General features: G+C 57.6%; 1 protein-coding gene across 1 annotated transcript; it reads right to left on the bottom strand.

Annotated features, from left to right (window-relative positions):
• Positions 1-3,943: 3,943 nt before the first annotated feature.
• On the bottom strand, positions 3,944-12,294 carry TNMD (tenomodulin). Its single transcript, XM_026110946.2, has 7 exons — positions 12,142-12,294; positions 11,889-12,023; positions 10,432-10,572; positions 9,487-9,588; positions 7,006-7,159; positions 5,140-5,309; positions 3,944-4,431 (listed from the first exon to the last, which is right to left on the bottom strand). The coding sequence occupies exons 1-7, from the start codon at positions 12,187-12,189 to the stop codon at positions 4,222-4,224; spliced, it is 960 nt and encodes a 319-aa protein (XP_025966731.1). The 5' UTR covers positions 12,190-12,294; the 3' UTR covers positions 3,944-4,221.
• Positions 12,295-12,851: the final 557 nt, after the last annotated feature.

Raw genomic sequence — 12,851 nt, 5'->3', positions numbered from 1 at the left:
CTGCTGGGGCAGAAGGCCTGAAGCCTTCTGGATAAACGTAGAGACCAGAGTTCAGCCCTCGTGTAAACGTGTACATCCTCCGCTGCCCCTGCCACTTTGTGCTGTGGTGCACAGAGCTTGCTTGGAGCAAAGTGCGCTACAGCACTGTTGGAGGTGTCTGCATACCGGCCCTCTTCCTGGGACAAGGAACAGGGATTTAAGCTTTGTGTTTATTTGGTACTGTCTTCCTTTGGACAAATCCATCAGCAAGTGGCACTTCTGAGCTAGGACCTGCCGCACTGAGCATAGAGCTTAAAAGCGAAAGAATAAAATGCTCTCTCCTCTGAGCTTGACAGATTTTTAGATCTTAAACACTGAACTTGCACTGACTGTTGGGACAAAGTTTGGAGCAGCCTGCCAGCTGCCAGGGCTGCAGTTTCCCATTCCTGGGGAGGAGGCATGCTTTGAAGGAGCAGTTAAGCCATGAGGATGAGTGGTGGCCTTTCATCATCATTAGCCTTCTAGCAAATCCCGGTCCTGTGCCGGTTGAGCTGCCCCGGTGAAACTGTGATGTGATGCAGCAAATGAATAGCAATGGGGCAGCGACGCTTCCTCAGCTTCGCTGCTGGCAGAGAAACCTGAAGGGGAACACCCTGGAAGGCTTGGGTCACGTTTAACCTCAGTGAGTAAATCAAACTGTTGTCAGCTCCTGGCTGACTCTCTAAAAGCCTCCTGGATTTGGAAGGAGAGGCAGAGTACGTCAGAGCATTGAAATAGCACTGGAGAGAGATCAGCCGATTGCAATTAATAGATGGGCAGAGACTGGGCAGAAATGTGTGAGAATGCAGGCCTGCGTTCAGATAAACCCATCCCTGTGGCGGAGCCTGTGCAGAAGCGAGCAGACCTCAAATCCTGCCTCTTTGGCTGGCTTGTGCTGCCCGGGGAGGCCCATGTGCGCAGGCCTTGTTTGCGCTGCATGTAACTTCGCTGCACTCATGCAAGCCTCTTCTGCCAGGCTCCTCCGAGCTCTCCACAGCCTCTGGCAGGGTTGGTGGCTGTCACTCTGCTCTTGCCTTGGCTGTTGACGGAGACCACAGGTGCCTGGCCGCTGCTTTGTGGCTTCCCTGGGCCGAACGAGCGGTTCCTGGGCTGGTCCCCAATTCCTAGGCCAGATCATCGCTGGTGGGGACTGCGGTGCCAGGCTCGGCAGAGGGGCTGGAGGCTGAGCTGCCTTTACCCTGCCGGGGCAGCGCGCCCCAGGGCACCCGCTACAGGCAGGCACACCGACATGGTGCGAAACGCCTCTCTGCTCTGTCCTGGTGCTTTGCAGAAATGCCCTTGTCAGACAGGCTTCTTCAGTAAGTTAAGTGAATCCCCAACGGGGGTGCCCTTGGCTGCTGTGCCCCTGTCTCCGCAGGCGCCTTCCTCGCCCGGCGCGGCACCGGCACCGGCACGGCGTGCTAGCCCCCGTGCAGATCCGGCTGGCAGGGCTGTGGGGCCAGGCCTCCGCCGGCAGAGGGTAGCACGAGGAGCCCAGATGTTTCAGAGCTGCTGCAGCAAAAATCCAGCATTGACTTTCTCCTGTTGAGGTGCGGGGGAGCAGGGAGGCTCATCCCCGGGGCTGGATGGCACCGGGCACTGCGGTGATGAGAGAACAGATTTTTTCTATTGAAGTGCAGTTGGCACTGCAGCAGTCACTGTGTTTTAATTTGGAGATACAGGCTGAGGAAAACACATCGGTGCGCGGGGGGACGCTGGGCAGCAAGACTGGGGCAGCCTCCCCGCAGAGCGTCTCCAGGCCCTCTCCGCAGGGACGGCACCTCCCTCCGCAGCGGGACACCGGTGCACGGGGAAGGCTGCTTTGTTTCCCTGCGTTCCTGCTAGCAAAGCGGGCTCAACGCCGGCGCTCGGTGATGGGGCACTGTGCTGTCCTGGGGGGCTGATCCGTGGGGTCCCAGGCCGTCGGGTGCTGCGTGTGCCCTCGGCCTCCCATGTTGGAAGGCTGAGCTTGGCACAGCGAGGCACAGCGACACGTCTCCCTTGGCCCCTGGGCAGGGACGGGAGCCTCGCGCAGGGTTACGCATGCGAGCGTGTCACCGGGGCCATCCAGCATCGCCGGTCCCCTCTCAGCCTGCGGCGGGGCGACTGCTGGGTGTCGATAGCCTGCTCAGTGCTTCGTTTAGCTCCTCCGGGGTCACTTTCCTGGGGATTTTGAGCACTGAGTTGTTCACATTTAGTTCCCTTTGATGGAAGTGCTCATCTGGTACCAGCACAAAGCCTAATAAATAGAGTTTGGAGAGAGGGATAAAGGGATTTAGTGTCAGGTATAAAAGGATGCACATGTTCCCCGACGTTAGGAACATAATCCAAACAAAGACAGCCCAGATGCGCTGCTTCGGCGTGCCCCGTGGCAGGAGCCAGTGTGCGGCTCTGCGTCCAGCCTGGCCCCAGGCCTCACGCTAAGCTGCAGGGTGGATTTTCTTCCAGAGCTGCAAAACCCGGTGTGGGAGACCAGCTTGCAAGAGTGATTGCAGGAGGTGGCTTGTGCAGCTGGGCTGAGACCCGCTCTGGCCATCCCATACAACAGCACATCACCATGCTGCTGGTGCTGGGCGTCCGTGGGAGTCCCAGAGAGGGGCGGCCACCGCGGGGGACGAAGGCAGGCCCAGCCCGGGGTGCAGGTTCGCAGGATTCCTGCTGCGCTGGGACAGGCGACGAAGTGCCCTCGGGTGGGCGTGAGGCTGGGTGCAGGTGGCACAGTGGCCGGGAAGGTCCTGGGGACGGCGTGTGCTGCGAGATGGCATGAGGTCGGTGGCGGTGAGCATAGACCTGGCCCCGCTGCTCTTGTCTGGAGGCCTGGAGAAGCAGCAGAGGGTGCTTGGAGGAGAGGGGACTTTGAGGAGCTGAGCTAAAGTGTCAAAGGACCTAAGGATGGTTTTCTGCTGCTTCTCTAAGCCTGCTAACTGTGCTGGTGATATATGGGGCAAAGGAAATAAATTCACTCTTCAGTTGAACGTTTGCCTAGGACTGGATAATCTCAGGGCTACTGGCAAGCCGTGTGCTTCCCGTCTCCAAGGCTGGGTAATCTGGGAAGCAGAGGTACCGGGCCGGTGGCCAGAGCCCCGGCGGAGGATTTGGGGGGCCCAGGAGTGCCTCCTGCGTGGGCTACAAGGGGCTGCGTGGGGGCCGGATGCGGGAGAACCGTCTCGGGCAAGGGTCCAAGGGCTGCGCGGGCTTGGGCAGCGTGTCTGCCCCTTTGCCAAGTACTTAGCATCTCCCACAACATCCTCCTTGCTGCTGCGTGTCCTCATTTGCTGGAGCAAATATTTTAATAGGAAAAATAGAAAGACATAAAATCAGGGATTTTGGCCATTAGCCCTCAGTACTGCTGAAAGCTGAATGTCCTATTAAGTTTGGCAACAGTTTCAGGGACTTTTTTTTACCTCTTGGAGCTTGGGTTTTGCCTCCCCGCTAGCCTGGCTGGCCGCTGGTCTTGCTGAGCGCACTCAGAGCCCTTCTCGCCTCCCCTCCTCCGGCTCAGGCTGCTGTGGGGAGATTTCGTCCTGCTCCTGCCCGTGCTCGAGCCTCACATGGCCTCCGAGCGGGGTCTGCCGTCACTGCGCGCCACTGCCCAAGGGAACGATGGCCCGATGGAAGCGGTAGTCGCTCAGGACCCACTAGGAGCCTCTGATAACTACTGTGCTGGTGCAGGGGTGAGGGCAGTCCCGGGGCCGGCGTGCCCCCCCTGTGGAGCAGCATCAGCCGTGGCCATCGGTACGTCTTAAACACAGCTAGCAGCAACGTCGGGGAGCAAATCCGGCAGCTTTGCACCGCCTCCAGCTAGGTGGGCGCTGGCAGTGCTGGTGCCTGAGTTGTGGATGCTGGTGACGGGGTAGCTGAGCAATTAGATCACCTCTCAGAGCCGTTAAGCATCACTGACAGACGAAACGACTCTCCGTTTTCTTTGCAATCGCTCATACAAGACGTTTATTGTTTGCCTCTTGGTGCTCAGCGTGACAACGATACAGCCGAGCACAACCGTCCCCAGCCCCCCGGGAGCAGCCCGCACGCATCCCCCCCGGCACGCAGGGCACGCCGCGCGTGCGGCGCACGCTCGCCGGTAATCAAGCAGATAACGACTTAGACTTTAGCTACATCAGCATACATCAGGACAGCTCGCAACGCGGCACGCACACGCCTGAGAAGTGAGTCCCCCCTTTCTAGGGACGCTGAGGTGCTGCCCTAGACCCGGCCCAGCATGCGCGCTATCCACCAGTTGCACGGCATGATGATCCGGCAGATGACCCTGCCGCCCTGGTAGCAGTACGGGTAGGGGTAGTAGCCCAGCAGGGGCTCGCACACCCGCCGGCAGTAGCGGTTGGCGCGCCGGCACTGGGCGCAGCAGTAGCCTCGTTCGTCCCACAAGGGGTGGAACTCCAGCCCGTTCTCCGTCTGCGGGGAGAGAGCTAGCGTCAGAGCAAGGGTGAGGGAAGCAGCCTGGGAGCAATGCCAGGGTACCCCGGAGCACAGCCAGGACACCCCAGGAGCATGGCCAGGACACCCCGGAGCACAGCCAGGACACCTCAGGAACATGGCTGGACACCCCAGGAGCATGGCCAAGGCACCCCAGGAGCATGGTCAGGACACCCAGGAGCATGGCCAGGGCACCCAGGAGCATGGCTGGACACCCTGGAGCAATGCCAGGGCACCCAGGAGCATGGCCAAGGCATCCCAGAAGCACAGCCAGGACAACCCGGAGTGTGGCTGGACACCCTGGAGCATGGCCAGGACACCCCAGGAGAGCAGCTGGACACCCTGGAGTGCCGTCCCACACCGGTGCAGAGCTGGAGGCTTGCATTGCTGCAGGGGCCACAGGAAACGGCCTGGCCGGCAGCGCAGGGCTCGTCTTGGGATGCCCAACCTGGAGGAGGACTGAGGCCCTTCTCTGCTGGCAGCCAGAGCTTTTCTTGTGCAGGCGCCCAGCCTCCTCCCGCCCCGTCTCCTCTGGGCAAGCCTGCTGTCTCCCTGCAGCCGCAGTGGGGAGGAGAGCACAGAGCAGCACTTCTCCTCCCTGCTTCCCACCAGCTGCGATGGTGAAGGAGCGTGGGGAGCTGAGGTCCCCTGGATCCCCCTACAGATAGGCAGCTTCCCAGCACTCACGTAGTCGTTGACGGGCAGATCCTCCTCGGTGAGCTGCCGTGCCCGGCGCTTGGGCCCCGGCTGCGCATCCTTCCCCACCTCGTGTTCGTCCCCCCCGTCCAGCCAGCTTTGGTTGTTCACAAGCAGCTCAGCATCATCTGCTCCCTCTCCGAGGTCAGCGAGCTCAGGAGCTGTGAGAAGAGCCCAAACGTCACCGTCAGCGACCAGGGAGGAGGGGAACAAATGCAGCAGGAGGCACTAAAGTCTCCAGCAAAATTTGGTGCCACAGTACAAGAACAGGAGGAAACGGCCCCAACCTGAACAGCTCCACCAGCAAACCAGGTCTGACACCATCCCCTCCTGCTCCTACGCAAGCCTGCATGAAGGGCTGTATGTGATGAAACGAACGGAGGAGGATGGTGGGGAAGATGTGACCTGCGCGGTCCCCGCGCCCGAGCTCACAGGGGGCCGTGCTGGCACCGACGGGCTTTGCAGAGCACCCGCCTGTCACCCCAGGAGGCAGCACGTTTTGGGGCAGATGAGGCCCAGCTCCTGTTGCTGATTTAGGGAAGTCCCACAATGACATTAATTTCTCGTGCTGAAGCTTTCCCACAGACTGGCTCTCACAGGGGGCACTAGGGACCGACGCAGCAGAAGGCGGAAAGCAGTTTTGGATGCCCTGTTGCTACTAGCACCATCAACGGCCGCCAGCTGAAGGGCAGCCGGTACCTGTGCCAGTCGGGACTCTGTCCCTCTGCGGGCTGCGGAGACGTGATGCCGCAGGCCACGTGTGCTCCTCATTGCGCACCAGGCAGCCGCGTGCCCGAGGAGCACTGCCACCACTAAAACCCACCAGCAGCCTTGCAGGAGACGCGCAGGCTGCCAGCGGCAGCCCTTCTCCAGGGAGAGCGACACAAAAGCCGTCCTCCTCGGCACGCGGCCGGCTCAGCGTGCTACCCGGGCTGCAGGCAGTCAGGGCTTGCTCTCACATGAGGGGCTTTCTGCTGCCGCCGGCCGCGGGGTGAAACAGGAGTGCTCCAGGCTGCCCACCCCGGAGGCGAGCAGAGCCTCCCCAGAGCGCGGCTGCCTTGCCAGTCGACCTCCGGGCTTGCAGCAGCCCTCGCTTCAAGCACGCGGGCTTTTCTCTTACTCTGCTGCTCGTTCAACTGAGGGCTCAAACATTTTGGCCGGTCCCGCTCGGCGTGGGGCTGGGCGCGGAGGTCCGTCAGGGCGCCCTGCCCCAGCGCCCACTGCTCCCTGCAACCGCTGACGTGTGGGGCCTCCATGAGCAACTTTGGCTTTGACATGTCTCCTTGTGAGGGGTTTTTAAACTAGATCACTCGATAGAAATGGGTTAGAGAGCGTGTGCAATTATATCAGTGGATCTAAGAGGCCAGCCACCTCCGGTGGGGATGTGCAGCGAGCAGCTGGAGGTGGCAACCCTGCCGTGTGATTTAGATGCGAGTGGAAGAGGATGTCTGCTCACCCTCTGATGTGCAGGCGGTGACAGGAATTTAGGTGTCCCAGTTTCCAGCAGCGCTGGCTTCTTTGCAGGCACAAAGGTGTTTTTTTTCTTTGTTACAAGGAGGGTGGCCACTTTGCAAAGCGCAGGGAGCCGAGCAAGATGAACGCTTTGCAGGGAGAAAGTTCAGCTCCTGCTATTACGCTGCCCATGTTCTCCCACGGTTGCACAAAAACCTGTTTTCAGGTCTGAGACTTAGGACCAGGCTGCAAGCTCGGGTTCCCTGCTAGCTCGCAATGAGGGAAATTTCGTAGGGGAAGGGGGACGGTGGTGGCAGCTGTGGCTCTGCTCCTGGTGAGGTGGGCTGATCACGCACCCCGGTGCCTGCGAGGCACTTCGGGTGGGAGGGAACGGGCTCTCTGTACCTGCTATCAGTGTTGGGTGGATCCAGTAGATGGTCACGTTTCTACAGATGTCAAAGATTTTGGAGCTCTTCAGAAACTCCTTGTTCTGAATGGGCTTTTCTCCAGGGACCCAAACCATGGATTGCTCAAAGTAGGTGCTCGTAATTTCTTCTCCCTAGAAGAAGAATGAGATTTCATTGTGGTGTGATGGGACATGCTCTGCCCACCTCCAGCTGCTCCTCCTCTCCTTGGCTTACCCCATGAACCTCTTCCCCTCCAAGCAAGCAGATAGATTTTGTCCCGCTTCCCTTAGCCCCTAGGTCTGGTCGCTCACTGGATGCAAGCGCAGTAGCCCCTGGTCCTAACAGAGTTGGCTCAGTGGTGCACCAGCATGACCGTGGGCCTCATCTTCCTCTGCCCTTGCAGGGCCAGCACCACCCTGTTCTCTTCTCCCTCCATCCGTTGTGCTCCAAGAGCCTTCTCCTCCACTGTCCCCCACCAGCTGGAACGGCCTTCTGGAGCTCCCCAGCTCATCTGAAGCCAAAGATTAAAACATCTCCTTTCTGCTCTGCTCTTACTACTTAATTTCTCTCTCCTTCTGCTACTGATTTTGTGATCGAACACTTTAATTTATTCCTCACAGAAATTCTTTGCACGGCTCTATTCTGTAATTTATAACACATGTCGCGTACACTGCATTATTCTGTGGTGTATTTTGGCAGGACTCAGGAAGGGAGATATAAAAAGATTATTGGAGAGGTCTATGCTGAGCTCCCTGCCAACGCAGCGTTGTGTGTGTCGGTCGCGGTAGCTCACAGAGCAAGCTGGCGGCTTTTCTCCAGAACGTGTCTAGAGCAGTATTTCTCATTTATAGAAATTTTCTTCATGGCTTTGGGAAACCTTAACAAAGAGCCACCAAAACCTGACGAATTTTGGGTCATTTTTGGAGTCTTCACTGAAAGCTGTTTTGCTGGGAAGGCGGCTCGCAGGGAACCGGCAGTGCAGGCAAATGCCTCCGAGCACGGGGAGGCGAGATGCTTGGGGTGCGGGGCTTCTGGAGGGGTGTCCCACCACCGGGCAGGCGCCGGGGAGAAGCGAGGGTGTTGCAGCCCGGCCACAGCTTTCCCCCACGGCTCCAGAGATGACAAGCCCCCTAGTTTTCTGAATCCCTTCCACGAGTTAATACTGAGATTTTTGCCTCCTTTTGTGCTTCCCTATCCTCAAAAAAGCTGCAGAAAGCAGGGGAGGGGGGGAGAGGAAAGACTGCTGCTGAAGGCGTCTGAGCACGTGTTTCCCAATTTCTCAAAAGGCCGGCAGACTCCTAGCAAGAAATGACTAGATCTTAAATCTCCATTTATCTTGTTGGGTTTTACATTTCAGTCCTCTACCTGGGGCAATGTTCTGCCGAAGATTGAAAAGTCATATCTGTTTTATGATGGCAACAGAAAAGATCTATTAGCTTCTTATGGCATAATCAAAGAATCTGTGTCTTGGAATTTAGGTCATGATTCAGGAGGACGTTTCTGCGCACGCTGTATTTTAAACACATGTTCGATGGCATTTTGTGTGGAGCGGTGTCTTTGGGAGGAGAAATTTAATCGACTCGCACCCTTTGCCTTGTCGATGGGGAGGCAGGAGGGCTGTGCTGTAACAGCGCCGGAGGCTGCGGGGAGCGAAACAGGGAATACGGCCTCGAGTCCTTTCGCTGCATGGCACAAAGACTGAGGCATCACGTTAACTTGCCAGAGAGTGGGATTAAAATAAAGAGTTAAGTACTTTTTCATGTAGCACATGAATGATGGGACTCGTTGCAGCAGGACGTAGTGGGCAAAAATCAGGTGGGTTTAAAAAACAATATTAGACGCATCCACGGGAGAAAGGTCCATGCAGAGGTGCCCAGCGCAAGGATGCAGCCGCAGCCGGGGCTCGGGAAGCGCCGGCCATGCAGGGTGCCGGGGCGGTGGGAGAGGGAAGGGACCTCCTGCAGCCGGACCTTGAACATCACCGTGGGGCAGGGTCCGGGGCGCAGCCTGGCTTGCCAACTGCTGGCTCCTCCGTCTTCGAGGGATCTAAGCTAGCAGTTAAGTGCTTTCTAAAATCACATTTCTGAAATGTGGCTGCTTTTAACTTCCTCACTTCTGCCTCATTCTGCCTGAGAACAGGGCTCAACTCGCGGAGAAAACAATGTGATTGAGTCCTGGCGCCGGCTAATCCTGCGCTGCCTTGCGACCCTTCGACTACAACAGGATTATTGTTCTCCAGCGCCAGTGCTGCGCTGAGAGGGTTTTGTCTGCCTGTTGTCTAATCCCGTCTCTTTCCACTTGTTGTTTTGAGAAGCAATCCTCTGAAATACGATAATTTCATGAAGCGATCACAACTCATTATTTCTTTATTGCAAATTCTCCGGGAAGGCTGGAGCAGATGGAGTGGCGGTGAGAGCGTGGCAAAGCGGCTTCGCTGCAAGGGGCTCATGCAGGTTCGTGCCACCTTTTATTTACGTACCTCGAGTTCGGGAATCTTGGCCTCCGTAGTCTCAGGTATGACTTTAGTCTGAGTTTTGATGAAGCATTTTTGAAGTCCCACAAAGAAGATGCCGGTTATTCCCTACAGCATCAAAACAAACGACAAAAAGCAGCCGCTGAGAAGCCGAGGGATAAATCACCGCATCACGGCGAGCGTACAGCTGCACCAGAGTTTCGTCGTATTTTTCCTGCTGATGCTTTTGTGCAAACTCCGTTCAGCAGCAATGCTAAGATGTACTAACAGGTTCTCCTAAGGGATATTGCATTTTATGGTTTGGGAGAATAAGGCTTTTTACAAATAGTTTAAGGCAGATAGTCATAAAATTTTACTTGGCTCCCCTTTCCCTTGTAACTACCGTGAGCTCTGGTAATCATAAATAAATATATGCAGAATAGCATCTGACCGTTATGGTAATATGAACATTCAGCCTTCAGTTCCTGCTAGGCTATTAGCTGAAAATTTTGCCATATGTCACTGCACAGGGTATTTCCCTACAAATTTTAATTAGGTTTCAGAGAGAGCCTACAATGTTGTCACGAGGTTTTAATGCTCTCCAGACAGATAAATGTACTGAGTTGGGATAGATTTATGGTGATTGCATTCCTTTGCAAGGGTAAATCCGATAACTAGATCTGGCTTTTAAAATGTGTTTCCTTGGAACTGAACCGCGCCAGTATTAAATACTGGTGCAAGCTTGTGTGGATATATATATCTCTTTCCTTTGGAAGCATCCCCAGATGGTCTGCGCGGAGGCGTTGCTCTCCCCAGCCCAGAATAAATCGTGCCGGGGTTTTGCACCTCCGTGTGCGAAGGGCTCCCATCGGCCCTGCCGCAGCCGGGCCTTCGGCACGCGCTGGCGTTTGAGCGCCGGCGAGGTCGTGTCCGGCAGGGCGTCCCCGAGGGGCTCGGGGTGCGAGAGCTCACGTTTTTGAAGTCATGGATCTCCAGGATCTCCTCGGTGCCGTTGCCGGTCTGGAAGGTCTCCGTCCTGGCCAGCGAGTCGATCTCCATCACCACCTTCTGCTTCTCCCTGCCGCTGAGGAACGTGCGCTCCAGGCTGTAAATCTGCAGGGGCGAAACCACGCAGGGTCGCACGTCTTTTTCCCCGGAAAAGACGGTGGTAAATGCCCCCCACCCCCAAAGATTGCCCCTTCCCACGGGGGGACGCAGCCGTGAGCGTTTCCAAACCAACGTCTGCAGGATGGAGGGTCCCCGTTTCACAGCTCCTTGAGGGGAGCGGAGCCCAGCTGCGTGGTTCACGTTTCTGGGCCCTGGAAACCCAGGTGTTCCCCATCCCGGTTTTCCTGGATAGAAACCCAGGCGTTCCCCATCCCGGCTTTCCTGAAAGGCTCTCGGGCCAGCTGGAGAAGCCGTTGCCTCATGACCATGGGTGAAACCGAGATCCCTCACGGGAGCGGGGGGAGCGTAGATGTTCCAGGTCTCCTGCTACCGCCCACCACACTAGCCCGCCCACCCGATGGGTTGAAGAAAAACCACCAGAAAATAGCGACAGACTCATTTCCCCCCCCCCCCCCCATCCCCCCCCATCCCCACTGGCAAAACCAGGCAGCCCGGGCCCGGCTGGGGAGCGGGGCCGGCAGGCAGCTCCCCGCAGGCTGCCCAAGCCCCTCTCTCCTGCCAAGCAAACACAGCCGGCGTGGGGACAAAACTTCACTTCCTCTCAGTGATCCTTAAGATAAAAATGCAAGTGTATTCTCTTTGCACTGCCAGAAACAGCATCAATAGAAAGGTTGCAGAGGCTTTACGAGCCGGGATGCGCACGTGCACGGCGGGGACCGCGCTGCTCCGCGGCAGTGCGAGCAGCAAAGCACGGCGATGCCCGACGGTGCCAGCCCGGCAGCCGACACGGCCACCGTGGCACCTGCCAGGTTGGGGGTCCTGCGGCAGCAGTGCGCGAGCACCCGGCGCTGCAGACGCGGTGAAGTGAGACCTGCAACCCGTGGCAGTCATCACCGCCGCGTCCTGGCTTTCTCTGCTCTTTGTGCTGCAGCATAATGACTTTTCCACCGGTTTCTGGCAAGATAATTGAAATGAAATGGAAAATATTTCCTTACTTGTCATAAAATGTGCTGCTGCTGTAAGGGAGCACCTTTAACTCTTTGCGGCGTAGCTCCCCTCCCCTGCAATTACCGGTTAGGAAAAGACTGCACTGACAGGGGGAAAAAAAAGCAGCCCATATAAAATAAATGTTAGAGATGAATAGTGCAAATATTTGTAAAAGTCCCCATGCATGCTCGCGGTGTAAGAAATGCTGTTTGCAAACCTGTCGGCATTTCAGGGCACAGCTCAGCTTTTCATAGACGTGCCGGCGGGGAGCAGCTCCCGCTGGGGCAAAGGGGACTCTGAAAGTTGGTACTTACTTTTTTGGGCGTCGGGTTCCAGAGATACTTTACACCAAAGACTACCAGAATGAGGAAAATCGCCAGCACACACAAGAGCAGTCCGCAGAGTCTGTATCTCGCGCAGGTCTTCTTTTGGGCTTTCGATGCTTCTGCCTGGATTGCAAAAATGCGATAGTCGGGGCGCTGTCAGTGCTGCAGGGTGCCGAGCACGCAGGCACAGCGCGTTTGTCACGAGAGCAAATCTCGAGCGTGGCAGAAATCGCCAACTTACGTCCAGAAAGCAGCAGCCGTCGGGGCCGCGCAGTGCCGGCGCTGCCATGGCGTGCGGTGGGCTCGCTCCGCGCCGACGGCGGCCGCTGCCGAGCTGCAGCCGGGACGGGATGCGCCGCGCACAGCCGCCAGCAGGCAGCGGGCCGCGCCGCCGCCAGCACCGCGGGGGCCGGCTGGGCCCCACGCCGCGCGTCTGGGGGCTGCGGGGCTGCACGAGGAGGTGGGCTCGCGGGTGCGGCGTGTGCGTGTGCGGCGTGTGTGTGTCGGAGGTGTGCGTGTGTGTGTGCATCATGTGCGCATCAGGGGTGTGTACGCGTGTGCAGTGTGCGCGTGTTCAGCGTGTGCATGTCGGAGGTGTGCAGTTATGTGCAGTGTGTGCGTGTAGGAGGTGTGCGTGTGTATGCAGCATGTGCTCATCAGGGGTGTGCACGCGTGTGCGCCGTGAGTGTGTGCAGATTGGAGGTGTGCATGTATGTGTGTAATGTGCATGTCGGGGGTGTGCATGTGTGTGCAGCATGTGCCTGTCAGGGGTGTGCATGTGTGTGTGTCATGCACATCAGAGGTGTGCAGTTATGTGCAGTGTATGCATCTTGGAGGTGTGCACTTATGTGCGCAATGTGTGTGTTGGGGGTGTGCATGTGTGTGCAGCACGTGCATGTTGGAGGCGTGCATGCGTGCGTGGCATGTGCGTCAGAGGTGTGTGGCACGTGT

Source organism: Dromaius novaehollandiae, chromosome 11 (genome assembly GCF_036370855.1).
Source record: "Dromaius novaehollandiae isolate bDroNov1 chromosome 11, bDroNov1.hap1, whole genome shotgun sequence".
NCBI lineage: Eukaryota > Metazoa > Chordata > Aves > Casuariiformes > Dromaiidae > Dromaius > Dromaius novaehollandiae.
This window is presented reverse-complemented; position numbering and strand designations above follow the sequence as displayed.

Bases quoted from the DNA above. Each gene is read 5' to 3' on its own strand.
- TNMD (XM_026110946.2), bottom strand. From the start codon at position 12,189: ATGGCAGCGCCGGCACTGCGCGGCCCCGACGGCTGCTGCTTTCTGGAC. The intron at 5,310-7,005 runs GTACAGAGAGCC...CTCTTCTCACAG, and splicing joins CCACCCAACACTGATAGCAG to CTCCTGAGCTCGCTGACCTC. The intron at 4,432-5,139 runs GTGAGTGCTGGG...CTCTCCCCGCAG, and splicing joins ATCTGCCCGTCAACGACTAC to ACGGAGAACGGGCTGGAGTT.